The sequence below is a fragment of the Ranitomeya variabilis genome, chromosome 4 (genome assembly GCF_051348905.1).
Source record: "Ranitomeya variabilis isolate aRanVar5 chromosome 4, aRanVar5.hap1, whole genome shotgun sequence".
NCBI lineage: Eukaryota > Metazoa > Chordata > Amphibia > Anura > Dendrobatidae > Ranitomeya > Ranitomeya variabilis.
The window spans coordinates 715,750,957-715,765,101 of record NC_135235.1 but is presented as its reverse complement, the minus strand read 5'-3'; the positions used below and the strand labels follow the sequence as shown (position 1 = coordinate 715,765,101).

The 14,145-nt window shown below is 43.8% G+C and overlaps 1 protein-coding gene across 2 annotated transcripts in view; it reads right to left on the bottom strand.

Annotated features, from left to right (window-relative positions):
- Positions 1-7,239: 7,239 nt before the first annotated feature.
- Positions 7,240-14,145, bottom strand: part of LOC143769335 (uncharacterized) — a 68,510-nt gene continuing 61,604 nt past the window's right edge. For both annotated transcript variants that reach the window (XM_077257819.1, XM_077257820.1), the window contains one exon: positions 7,240-9,409. In XM_077257819.1, coding sequence (XP_077113934.1) covers positions 7,467-9,409 — 1,943 coding nt within the window. In that variant the 3' untranslated portion in view covers positions 7,240-7,466. The remainder of the gene's footprint in view (positions 9,410-14,145) is intronic.

Here is a 14,145-nt window from a genome sequence, read left to right as displayed (position 1 = left end):
CCGATTTCCGATTAAAATATTTCCCACATTCTGAACATGAAAAAGGCTTCTCTCGGGGGGTGTGGCTATGTAGCCCACGAAGGAGGCATCTTAGGAGAGCTCCGTATATCCTGAGCCAATCCTGCCGTATAAACTGTGCGTGACCGAGCAGTACTCACAAAAACTGGAACCCCAGGCATCGGAGAGTCTTGTGAATCTCCTGAGAGATCGCTGTGGAGATCCGTGGAACCGGGAGCTGCGGGAGCAGAAGTAAACAGGAGGCCCCCACGTGCAGCGGCGGCCATTTTCGGAGCGCGCGCCAGGAAACACAGGACGCGGCGCTGCTCTCTGCTGGAGCCGGGTCCCCTTTCACCTTGGAAGCGGCGGTGGCCAACCGCGCCGGTGAGAACAGCGGGGTGCCTGCATGCAGGAGCAGGGAGGACACACAGGATGCGGCGCTGCTCTTTGCTGGAGCAGGGCCCCTTTCATCTTGGAGGCGGCGGTGGAGGATAACTGACACAAGCGGCGGTACGTGCCTGGGGCAGCGGCCATCACCTTAGCGCACACCCTGACTGATAGGGAAGTTGCGCTTCTAATCTTATCAGCGGCGCTGGGCGAGTGAGCGTGTGCCTGAAGTAGGGGTGGTGCAGTGTGTGCCCTGAGAAAGTGGGACCTGCCCCCCCTGTTGGGTGGACACCTTCCCTGCTAATGCCATAACATTACAGGGATTAACCCCTTTTTTGCTGCTCCCCCTGTGGTAACAGTGAGACTGTACGGCTTGTGTGTTACAGCGGCTATCTCTATATCTCTGATACCTTAAGCCACCTGCCCAGTGGACTCTTGTCTTATAGTTTTGTGCTTAATAATACGGGACTCAAAATCGGAGTACAGCTTATCCATAATTACCTCTGAAATCACTTTGTGAGATCCCCTTGTGTGTGCCCACCATGCAGCACTCTAGAGGAGCGGCGGCTGCTGAAAAACTTAAAAAATACGCCAAGGACGATTCTCATGATAATGTGCGCAATCTTAGAAATAACCCTGCACCATCTCAGCGCAAAGGTCGCCCCTCTGATGGTACCGAGGAGGGAGAAGATGAAGTGACTCTTAAACAGGCATCAGAGCAGTTGATGCAGGCCATCTCCCTCACTAGATCATCTTACGGAGAAAATAGAAGATGTGCATACTGAGGTGTGCCGCCACGCACATGACATGCAAGCTATGAGAGGACGTATTTCGGAGGTTGAAACGAGGGTGTCTCATATAGAAGACACTATCACTCCTATGGAGGCTAAACTGACTAAAGCTGCTGGATCCGTAAATGCTTGGAAGCAAAAGGCAGACGATTTGGAAAATAGACTGCGCCGCAATAATATCCGAATTATAGGTCTCCCGGAGCGGTCAGAGGGTCAGCAGCCCGAGCAATTTTTAGAGGAATGGCTTGTCTTCACTGGGAGATGGATTCTCCTCGACATTTTCGGTGGAGAGGGCCCATAGGGTCCCGACGAGACCTCTTCCTCCTGGAGCTCCGCCGCGACCTTTCCTGGCACATCTCCTTAATTGCAGAGACAGGGATGTCATCCTTCGTTTGGCGTGACAGAAGGGCCTCATTAAATTCGATAATGCCACCATATCGATTTTTCCATGGGACTTCAAAATCAGCGGGCACGATTTATGGATGTCAAGAAACAACTTAGAGATAAGAACATCGTCTACTCCATGCTCTATCCAGCCTGGCTCCGTATCGTCCATAAGGGCTCCTCCTTATTCTTCACAGACCCAGCGGAGGCGACCGAGTGGCTACGGTCTCGCGGAGGGCCGAATGTGGAAGACTCCTAACCTGGGTTCCTTGACTAACGGCAATATAGAGCTTTTTGTCTGGGTGCGGAAAATGTCAACAATACTGGACACTGAATCCAGTGAGGGTATCCCCTTTTCAATCTGACTGTGGGAGTATGGAAATATTCTCCCCTACTGTTCAAGTTTTGTTTAGTTTGGTTTTATGTACCAGTTTTGGTTGTTTACTAAGTATGGTTGCCGCTAATGCTAACTCTTTGCTCTGTGTGATGTTGCTGAAATGCACCCGAACAATAATGATATGCATTAATTCTTCCTTTAAAAGTAAACATGGGGGCTGAAATTATATGCATGACCTGGAATATACGAGGTATTAAAAACCCTCGAAAGAAAATTAAGGTATTTTCACAGATAAAAAGATGTCACCCTCATGTCGTAGCACTAAAAGAGACACATTTAACAAGGGACACAGCTCGATGTATGCAAAAACCGTGGGTACAATGGTCCTTACATGCCTTCCACACTAGTTATTCAAGAGGGGTCTCTCTGCTGATACACAAGGAGGTCAGATGGGAGGCCAAGGAGGCGAGACGTGATCCCGAGGGTCGTTTCGTCTTTGTGCATGCATTCATCAACTCACGAGAGTATGTGTTGCTGTGTATCTATAACCCCCCTCCCGCCAACATGTCAATCCTCCGTATGGCTCTGGGCTTCTCCTTAAAATATCCGGAAGCCAACGTTATTTGCATGGGAGACTATAATTTAGTTATTAATCAATGCATGGATAGATTGAGATTAGACGACGCAGCATCAGGGGAAGCTTTTACCTCAACCCCCCTCTCAATTGGCACTGTTTATGGATGGTAGTGGTTGGCTAGATTTATAGAGAATAAGTCATCCAGAAGTTAGGGGGTACACCTGCCATTCATCTACTAGGCTGTCTTTATCTCGAATAGACTATATATAGACTATATATTTGGGTTGGGTGGTTTGGCATTATGGGTGGATAGTATTGAACATGGTAATCGGGGGATCTCAGACCACAGCCCAATTATTCTTAAACTTAAATATGGACAATTTGATAATAATAATTAGATCCTGGAAATTGAATCCCTTTTGGTTAAAATTAATAGACTCTAGTGATAGGACGGTCGATCTTTTGAATGATTTTATTCTAACACACTTGGAACTCCAAAACCTTGGTTTGTTTTGGGATACCCTGAAGGCATACTTGAGGGGGTGCTTGTCCTCTACCATTTCCTATATTAAGAGGGTAACGGCGAGGGAGGACGAGGAGATAGAGCAAAGATTAAAAGATTCAGAGGCCACTTATATAGCTAATCAGTCCAGCAGTAATAGAATTGAATGGCTTACTTCCCAGAGACTATATACCCAACACACGCAGACGTTAAGTCAAAACGCAAATTATTTTTTACTTGTCAGTCCTATTTTGAGCTGGGGAATCAGGCCAGTACACTCCTGACCTTCTTGGTGCGCCAACACAGTGCCTCCAATACAATATTGCAGATCCGGGTGTCCGATGGCTCATTGGTGTCCTCTACTGATGGAATACTTCAGGGCTTTTATGATTATTATACTTCGTTGTACAAGTCTAGTAGTGGTTTTGATGTTGATGAATGCTTGGATTATTTATCGGATATAACGTTCCCCTCACTAAGCCCATCCCAACGAGCCCTTATGGAGGCTGAATTTACCCTGGAAGAGGTAGAACATGCTATAGCAGATATGGCAACTGGGAAGGCCCCGGGACCTGATGGGTTTCCCATTGAATTCTATAGGAAATACCGTGACAAATTAGCACCTATATTACTGAAGGTACTCAAGGGAATATGGGAGGGGGAATCTGTACCTGAAACTTTTTATGATGCTAATATTATCGTGCTCAGGAAGGAAGGGAAGGATCCTCTAGATTGTGGATCATATAGACCAATTTCTTTGGTGAATGTGGACTATAAAATCTTTACTAAAATTCTAGCTACTAGATTGAATACGATCATATTAGATCTCATACACCCGGATCAAACCGGTTTTATGCCCGGGAAAAATACTTCTATCAATATCAGACGGGTGCAATCGGTCATTCAATATAGTTCCCTGGAACCGGATAACAGGTGGGCATTGGCTTCGCTGGACGCAGCCAAGGCTTTTGACTCCCTTGAGTGGTCCTTTTTAATTGCATGTCTGCGGAAATATGGGTTTCTGAGAGGGATAGGTACATTATATGCGAAGCCTAGGGCACGTATGGTGGTGAATGGCTCTATGTCGGCACCATTTTCTTTGCATAGGGGAACTCGCCAAGGATGCCCTCTCTCCCCAGCTTTATTCGCCTTGGCAATAGAGGCCTTGGCAATACGGATGAGGTCCTCTGTAGACATTAAAGGGATACCTATTGCTGATCGAGTGGACATCATTGGTCTTTATGCTGATGATATGGTGGTGTTTATGGACCAAACGGAAGATACATTACCAAAAGTAATAACGATGATTGATAAATTTAGAAATTTTTCTGGTCTCTATATAAATTGGGAGAAGTCTGCTCTGATGCCTCTCTCTCATACCCCAATGTCATGCCTTGAAACTCTCTCTCTGCTGCCCATTGTCTCCAATTTTAAATATCTGGGAATACATACAGTGGGGCAAAAAAGTATTTAGTCAGTCAGCAATAGTGCAAGTTCCACCACTTAAAAAGATGAGAGGCGTCTGTAATTTACATCATAGGTAGACCTCAACTATGGGAGACAAACTGAGAAAAAAAAATCCAGAAAATCACATTGTCTGTTTTTTTATCATTTTATTTGCATATTATGGTGGAAAATAAGTATTTGGTCAGAAACAAAATTTCATCTCAATACTTTGTAATATATCCTTTGTTGGCAATGACAGAGGTCAAACGTTTTCTGTAAGTCTTCACAAGGTTGCCACACACTGTTGTTGGTATGTTGGCCCATTCCTCCATGCAGATCTCCTAGGCCACTCCAGGACCTTGAAATGCTTCTTACGAAGCCACTCCTTCGTTGCCCTGGCGGTGTGCTTTGGATCATTGTCATGTTGAAAGACCCAGCCACGTTTCATCTTCAATGCCCTTGCTGATGGAAGGAGGTTTGCACTCAAAATCTCACGATACATGGCCCTATTCATTCTTTCATGTACCCGGATCAGTCATCCTGGCCCCTTTGCAGAGAAACAGCCCCAAAGCATGATTGTTTCCACCACCATGCTTTACAGTAGGTATGGTGTTTGATGGATGCAACTCAGTATTCTTTTTCCTCCAAACACGACAAGTTGTGTTTCTACCAAACAGTTCCAGTTTGGTTTCATCAGACCATAGGACATTCTCCCAAAACTCCTCTGGATCATCCAAATGCTCTCTAGCAAACTTCAGACGGGCCCGGACATGTACTGGCTTAAGCAGTGGGACACGTCTGGCACTGCAGGATCTGAGTCCATGGTGGCGTAGTGTATTACTTATGGTAGGCCTTGTTACATTGGTCCCAGCTCTCTGCAGTTCATTCACTAGGTCCCCCCGCATGGTTCTGGGATTTTTGCTCACCGTTCTTGTGATCATTCTGACCCCACGGGGTGGGATTTTGCGTGGAGCCCCAGATCGAGGGAGATTATCAGTGGTCTTGAATGTCTTCCATTTTCTAATTATTGCTCCCACTGTTGATTTCTTCACTCCAAGCTGGTTGGCTATTGCTGATTCAGTCTTCCCAGCCTGGTGCAGGGCTACAATTTTGTTTCTGGTGTCCTTTGACAGCTCTTTGGTCTTCACCATAGTGGAGTTTGGAGTCAGACTGTTTGAGGGTGTGCACAGGTGTCTTTTTATACTGATAACAAGTTTAAACAGGTGCCATTACTACAGGTAATGAGTGGAGGAAAGAGGAGACTCTTAAAGAAGAAGTTACAGGTCTGTGAGAGCCAGAAATCTTGATTGTTTCTGACCAAATACTTATTTTCCACCATAATATGCAAATAAAATGATAAAAAAACAGACAATGTGATTTTCTGGATTTTTATTTCTCAGTTTGTCTCCCATAGTTGAGGTCTACCTATGATGTAAATTACAGACGCCTCTCATCTTTTTAAGTGGTGGAACTTGCACTATTGCTGACTGACTAAATACTTTTTTGCCCCACTGTATGTCCCAGCGCAGCCACCTAGATTTGCATCTCAATATATATCCACTACTGGACGTGGTTAAATCTAAATTTGCTACCTGGGACAAGCTCCCACTATCTGTAGCTGGTCGTATCAACCTGATCAAAATGATATTGCTCCCAAAATTGAGCTACTGTTTTCAGCACAGTGCCGTTTTAATACCTAAATCTTTCTTTTCAACCCTAAACTCCCTATAACTCGATATAGCAGCCGAAATGCCACTGTGGAATAATAGTTATTTTCCCGGATTATTAAGCCACCCGTCCACTGAATTCTGGATATCGTATGGTGTCCTCACAGTGAGTAATATACATAACCAGGGGATTTTTGTTTCCTTTGAACAATTACAAAATACTTATAACATACCGAAGTCTCAATTATTCCGCTACTTACAATTAAGATCAGCCTTCCAATCACATGTACGGAATATGGGTACAGGTCGATCTATTTCAGCTTTACCGTTAATAGGAATTCTTAATTCGCAGGGTCCTCAGGGACTTAATTCCTCTTTATATACCTATTTGTTATCCATAGGTGAAGGATCTACCATAGATTCAATTAGGGGGAAATGGGGGAGGCTTCTTCCAGATACACTGGGAGAAGAATGGGATGAAATCTTGGAATCTCCAACTAAGTTCTCCCCATCAATCAATAATAGGATGACCCAGCTGTACATCATATTTCAATCCTATTTGACCCCGACTCGTCTTTTTAAAATGGGTCGTCTTCATTCATCAGACTGCTTGAGGTGTCATTCTAGTGATGCAGATTTTATCCATATGATATGGAAATGTCCTGCTGTCTTTCAATACTGGAGAGAGGTGACGATATTATTGACATCCTTGGTGTCGATCCCTGTCCCACTTGAACCCCTGGTATGTGTATTTGGAGTATGGGAGGCAGAGGCCTGGGATCATCATACGGGAATTTTTCTGAGGGAGACGCTGTTTATGGCACGAAAGGTGTTGGCACTGCGGTGGATGGGTGGTTCTTGTCCATCTCTTAGAGCATGGGTTGACTTGGTGAACTCAATTATTCCGTATGAGCGGACATAGTATCAAAATAAAGGTTGTCCAGCCAAATTTGAGAAGATATGGGGAAGATGGAACTCCTCCTGCCATACTGTTTAGGTTAAAATAACTCTGTATATGCATAAGAAATGGGTGTACGATTATGCAGACATTATTTACTCACAGGGCGGAACCTATTTAGAACTCTCCTCCAGGCGGCATTATGTTAGTTTTAGAGGTTTTATTAGAAGTTAATGTAGTTAAGGTTCAAAATAGGACATAAATGATTAACATGCACTGTTTCTTACCTTTGCAATATTTTAGATATGGCTATGTATGGTAATTTTCTGTAACTAATGGATAATAATGAATACAAGCAAATGTGTGTATGATTTATCCTGCAATTAATAAACAAATTAAAAAAAAAAAAGGCTTCTCCCCCGTGTGACTTTTCTGGTGACTAACAAGATTTGATTTGTTGTTAAAACATTTCCCACATTCTCAACATGAAAAAGGCTTCTTCCCTGTGTGAATTATTTGGTGTCTAGCAAGATGTAATTTCCGATTAAAACATTTCCCACATTCTAAACATGAAAAAGGCTTCTCCCCTGTGTGGGTTCTCTGATGCTTAACAAAACTTGATTTGTGTGTAAAATATTTCCCACATTCTGAACAGGAAAAAGGCTTCTCCCCTGTGTGGATTCGCTGGTGGATATCAAGATGCGCTTTCTGTTTAAAACAATTCCCACATTCTGAACATGAAAAAGGCTTCTCCCCTGTGTGGGTTTTCTGGTGTCTAACCAAAGCTGATTTCCGATTAAAACATTTCCCACATTCTGAACATGAAAAAGGCTTCTTCCCTGTGTGAATTATTTGGTGTCTAGCAAGATGTAATTTCCGATTAAAACATTTCCCACATTCTAAACATGAAAAAGGCTTCTCCCCTGTGTGGGTTCTCTGATGCTTAACAAAACTTGATTTGTGTGTAAAATATTTCCCACATTCTGAACAGGAAAAAGGCTTCTCCCCTGTGTGGATTCGCTGGTGGATATCAAGATGCGCTTTCTGTTTAAAACAATTCCCACATTCTGAACATGAAAAAGGCTTCTCCCCTGTGTGGGTTTTCTGGTGTCTAACCAAAGCTGATTTCCGATTAAAACATTTCCCACATTCTGAACATGAAAAAGGCTTCTCACCTGTGTGAGTTCTCTGATGCTTAAGCAAATCTGATTTGTGGATACAACATTTCCCACATTCTAAACAGGAAAAAGGCTTCTCCCCTGTGTGAGTTCTCTGGTGATTAACCAAATCTGATTTCTGGTTAAAACATTTCCCACATTCTGAACAGGAAAAAGGCTTCTCTCCTGTGTGTAATCTCTGGTGTCTATCAAGATGCACTTTCTGATTAAAACATTTCCCACATTCTGAACATGAAAAAGGCTTCTCCCCTGTGTGAGTTCTTTGGTGCGTAACCAAATCTGATTTCTGGTTAAAACGTTTCCCACATTCTGAACAGGAAAAAGGCTTCTGACCTGTGTGAGTTCTCTGGTGCTTAACCAAATCTGATTTGTGGTTAAAACATTTCCCACATTCTGAACAAGAAAAAGGCTTCTCACCTGTGTGAGTTCTCTGGTGATTAACCAAATCTGATTTCTGGTTAAAACATTTCCCACATTCTGAACAGGAAAAAGGCTTCTCACCCGTGTGAGTTCTCTGGTGCTTAACCAAATTTGATTTGTTTTTAAAACATTTCCCACATTCTGAACAGGAAAAAGGCTTCTCTCCTGTGTGTAATCTCTGGTGGCTATCAAGATGCGCTTTCTGTTTAAAACAATTCCCACATTCTGAACATGAAAAAGGCTTCTCCCCTGTGTGGGTTTTCTGGTGTCTAACCAAAGCTAATTTCTGATTAAAACATTTCCCACATTCTGAACAGGAAAAAGGCTTCTCTCCTGTGTGTAATCTCTGGTGGCTATCAAGATGCGCTTTCTGTTTAAAACATTTCCCACATTCTGAACATGAAAAAGGCTTCTCCCCTGTGTGAGTTCTTTGGTGTATAACAAGATTCCACTTCTGGTTAAAACATCTCTCACACTTGGAACAAGAAAATCTATTCTCTGCTGTGTGAATTTTTTGATGCTTAAGAAAAGATTCTTTGAGGGGAAAATGATTTCCATATTCTAAAAGTGAAAGTGGTTTCTTTACTTCAGGACCAATTTGTTTATTAATGCTTATTTTGTGACTTTGATTTTCCTTAGTAGTCGGTAATGAATCAGAAGACAGGACCTGTTTCAAAAGATCAGACGATAGATCTTTGCTGTGAAGGGATGATGGTATATCTGGAGTAATGGCATTCACTTCAATTGTATCCTGTGGGATCTCAAGATTATCTGATTTAAAAACTGAAGATGTCAGCTGCCCCTCTGATTGCCTGGTGCAGTCATCTGTTAAAAATAAAACCAATTAGTTTTCATAAAAAAATCCTTGAATTTTACATATTTTAACATTTGTACGTAAACTATCCACAACATGACAAGTTATGTTGAATACGTAATTATTCACTAAGACAATGACAGCTCACAGTCTAATAGAAAACCTCATAGGATGAACCAGTAGAGCCTGGTGTTCAACTGATATATATAATAATGGGTATTATACCTACCGATAATTCGGTTTCCAGGAGTCCATCCTGACAGCACAATGGAGGACGTCCTCCTCCTCCTTGCAGGGACAGGAAACACAACACGAGAGGTTAAAAGGTCCCACTCCTCCCCCTTTCCCTCAGTGTTTTGACAAGTACCACACTATGGATAGATATACTTTGAAAACTTTATTAACCAAACATATTACAGCATATGAACTGGCATGCATAGGGGGGGAAATAACAGTGCTGTCAGGATGGACTCCTGGAAACCGAATTATCGGTAGGTATAATACCCATTTTCCAGGACGTCCCCCTGACAGCACAATGGAGAATACCAAAGAAAACTCCCTTAGGGTGGGACAACTGCCTGGAGAACCTTTCTCCCATATGATGTCTGCTGGGCTGCCATAACATCTAATTTATAATGCTTACAAAATGTGTTTACTCTGGCCCAAGTTGCGGCCTTGCAAATCTGATCTAGAGACGCTCCTGCTCGCTCAGCCCATGATGCTGAGACCGCTCTAGTAGAGTGCGCTTTTATCCCTGTTGGGCAAGCTATCCCCTCTGATGAGTAGGCTTTCGAAATTATAGTTGTGATCCATCTGGCTATTGAAGGCTTGGACGCTTTTTTACCCCTATTCTTACCCCCAAACAGAATAAAAAGATTAGGGTCCTTTCTCCAGGAGCTAGTGGCCTCTAGATAGCTTAATACCGCCTGCCTAACATCAAGGGAGTGTAAAGCTTGTTCTTTTTCATTAGTCGGGTTCTCACAAAAGGACGGTAAAATTATCTCCTGGTCCCGGTTTTTAACTGAGGCTATTTTAGGGATAAATGCTGGATCTAGTTTTAGAATAATATGGTCTTCTCGAACCTGAAGATATGGATCCTTAATAGATAGGGCTTGAATTTCCCCTATGCGTTTAGCAGTTGTAATTGCAACTAAAAAGGCAGTCTTCCAGGTACGTATTGAAATGGGCATGTCTTCCTCTGGAGTATAAGGATCTTTACACAGCGCCCTGAGGACCAGATTTAAGTCCCATGTAGGAGCTAGTTGTCTTAACGTAGGCCGTAATCTTTGGATAGCCCTCACAAATCTAATTATCCAGGGGTGGGAGGCCAATGGATAATCTAAAAAGGTACTAAGGGCCGAGATCTGGACTTTAATTGTACTCGGCCTGAGCCCCAAGTTAAACCCAGTCTGTAAAAAATTTAAGACTCTAGGAACATCCAAAGCCCCCGGTATCACGGCCGACTTGCCACTTTCCAAACAAAATTTCCTCCAGATTTTGTGGTAGATGGCTGTGGTCACAGGTTTCCTACTAGCCTGTATGGTTGTGATTACTTCGTCCGAAAGACCTCTGGATTTCAAGATGTCCCTTTCAGGATCCACGCTGACAGGTGTAGCCTCTCCGGATCCTGGTGCAATACTGGTCCTTGGTGAATGATATCCCTCCATAACGGGAGTTTGATAGGGTCTTCCACTGACATGGCCCCCAATAACGGGAACCAACTTCTCTTTGGCCAGAATGGTACAATCGTGAGCACCGTTGCCCGGTCCTCTTGAATCTTCCTCAGCACTATTGGAATAAGTGCTATTGGGGGAAATGCGTAAGAAAGAGGTTCGTTCCATGTGTGGCTTAAGGCATCGACTGCTTCTGGTATGTCTGAAGGGTTGAGAGAGTAAAACCTGGACACCTTTGAATTTTTCCTTGTGGCGAATAAATCTATCCTGGGCGTTCCCCCAACGGTGGCATAGTATCTGGAACATCTCTTGATTTAGTTCCCATTCGGTCGGACAAACCTTCTTTCTGCTTAAATAGTCGGCTAGAATGTTTTGGGAACCTTCTAGATGAACCGCTGTTATCGACAGGACCACGTTTTCTGCCCATGTGAATATTGTTTGCGCTAGAATTTGAAGCGCTCTGTGTCTGGAACCTCCTTGATGTCTTAAAAAGGATACTGCTGTCACGTTGTCTGACAGGATTTTTACGTGCTTGCCTTTTAGGCATGAATAGTTTCTTCTGAGAGCTTCCCAAACTGCGTATAGTTCTCTGTAATTCGACGACATCTGACTGATTTCTTTGGGCCACTTGCCCTGAAAGAATTTTCCTCCTAGGTGTGCTCCCCATCCCCACTGACTTGTGTCTGTGGTGATTACCACACAAGGGGAAGATATCCAAGGAACTCCACTTCTTAGATTGTCGTCCCGGGTCCACCATCGCAGTGAACTTCTTACCTTCATTGATAGAAGCATCTTCTTGTTTAATGATGACCGGGAACGATCCCATACCGAGAGTACTTGTTCTTGTAAGGGTCTTGAGTGCGCTTGAGCCCATCTGACACAAGGGATGCACGCTGTCATCTTCCCCAAGATTTCCATGGCCATTCTTATCGTAACTGGCTTTCTTTGAAACTGTAGCACCATCTTTATTAATGGGCTTCGTTTGTCCCTTGGCAAGAAGGATTGTCTGGTTGTAGAATCCAAAAGTACTCCCAAAAATTTTTTTCGGGTCTCTGGTCTTAGATGGGACTTTCTTCGGTTTACGACCCATCCTAGTTGTTCCAATACTGCTATGACCCGATCTGTGTGTTGCCGCAGAATGATCTCGGACTGTGCTACGATGAGAAAATCGTCCAAGTACGGAATCATTGTTATTCCTTGGTTTCTTAGGAACGCCACCACTTCTGCTACTAATTTTGTGAAGATTCTTGGAGCAGATGCTAGACCGAATGGGAGGCATTGAAATTGGAAGTGGCAGGTTTGGTCCGGAAAACTCACCGAGAATCTCAGAAGCTCCTGAGAAGAGGGGTGAACCTGATAATACGCACTCTTCAGGTCGAGAGTGCACATCATCGAATCCTTGTTTATCAGATGAATGGTTGACCTGATTGACTCCATTCTGAATTTTTTGTACCTGACGTATACGTTCAGAGGTTTCAAATTTATTATTGTACGGGATTCTCCCGACGCCTTTGGAATCGAGAATAGGGAGGAATAATGACCTGTGTTTAATTCTGGAAAGGGAACTTGAAGTATGACCTGGGACTTGTACAGATCTTGCAGGTCTGAGAACATAGGGGAATTTGTAGCTACCACTGTTGGTGCTATAACCCTCTGCGGTACATGGGAGACCAGTTCTATTCTGTAACCGTCTGAGATTATTTTGAGGACATAACTGTTGACTGAGATCTGACTCCAGTGACTTAAAAAGAATCTTAGTCTCCCGCCTATTCCCATGGCGTCATTGCTTTCTTGGTCTATAACTTGAACCAAAAAGGGAGGATCTTCCCCTTTTGTTCTGGGTGTAAGAGTTCCTAAATGTTCCTCTGCCTGATCTCCACTGCTCTCTATACTCCGGTTGTCTGCGGGGGGGAGGGGGGGGAAGTGGCCTCCTCCGAAAGGGCTGAAATCTCCTAGGTTTATCCTCAGGGAACCCTTTTTTACTATCAGCTGCCGATTCTAGTATGTCGTCTAGAGCCTGACCAAATATCCTAGAACCGGTGAATGGAATGGCACACAATTTGTTTTTGGATGCATTATCCCCCGACCAAGATCTAAGCCAAATGGCCCTACGGGTTGCGTTTGACAAAGAGCTATTTCTGGCCGCAAATCTAACAGATTCAGCTGAGGTGTCTGCCATGAAAGCTGTGGCTGACTTTATGATAGGCAGGGAAGAAATTATATCAGCCCTTGGAGTCTTATTAATTAAATGTTCTTCCAATTGTTCCACCCACAGGAACATGGATCTTGCCACCGACGTGGCTGCGATATTAGTCTTTATCAGAGCTGCAGAAGTCTCCCAGGTTCGGCGTAACAGAATATCCGCCTTACGGTCCATGGCATCCTTGAGGCTAGATGAATCTTCGAAAGGTATGGAAGTCTTCTTTGCCACTTTGGCTATGGGAACATCTACCTTAGGAATTTCTTCCCATGTCTTGATCTCATCTGGATTAAATGGAAGACGGTTCTTAAATTCTCTAGACATCACCAACCTTCGTTCCGCATCTCTCCATTCCTGAGATATCATACGGCGAATATGGTCGCTCACCGGGAACACTGTTTGTTCTTGATGTGTGAGACCTCCGAACATCTGATCCTGTCTAGATCTTGGACGTGGATCTTCCTTTATCTGCATGGTACTCCTGACCGCTTGAACCAACTCTTCTGTATCTTCTACCGGAAAGTAATACCTTCTGCCTTGTTCCTGTTCCAATGGCAATTCTCCTTCTTCCTGGTCAAACTCTCCGTATTCCGACTCTGCTTCTGAAGAAACCTCCTGGTCTTCCTGTTCTGGATCCCTTCTTGGTCTCTTACGAGCCGGACTTGGACTGCTCCTATTCCGTTGGGACATAGAGGCCAGTGAGTTTTGGATTTCTTCTCGGATTAGACTCCTCATCTCCGACAACATTGCTGGTTGTTCATCCCTGACAACCTTAGTGATACAAGAACTGCAGAGAGCTTTCTTGTATGCTTCTGAAAGCTTCATGTTGCACATGGAGCATCTCCTAGATTTTGCTCCCGCTTTGCCCGACTTT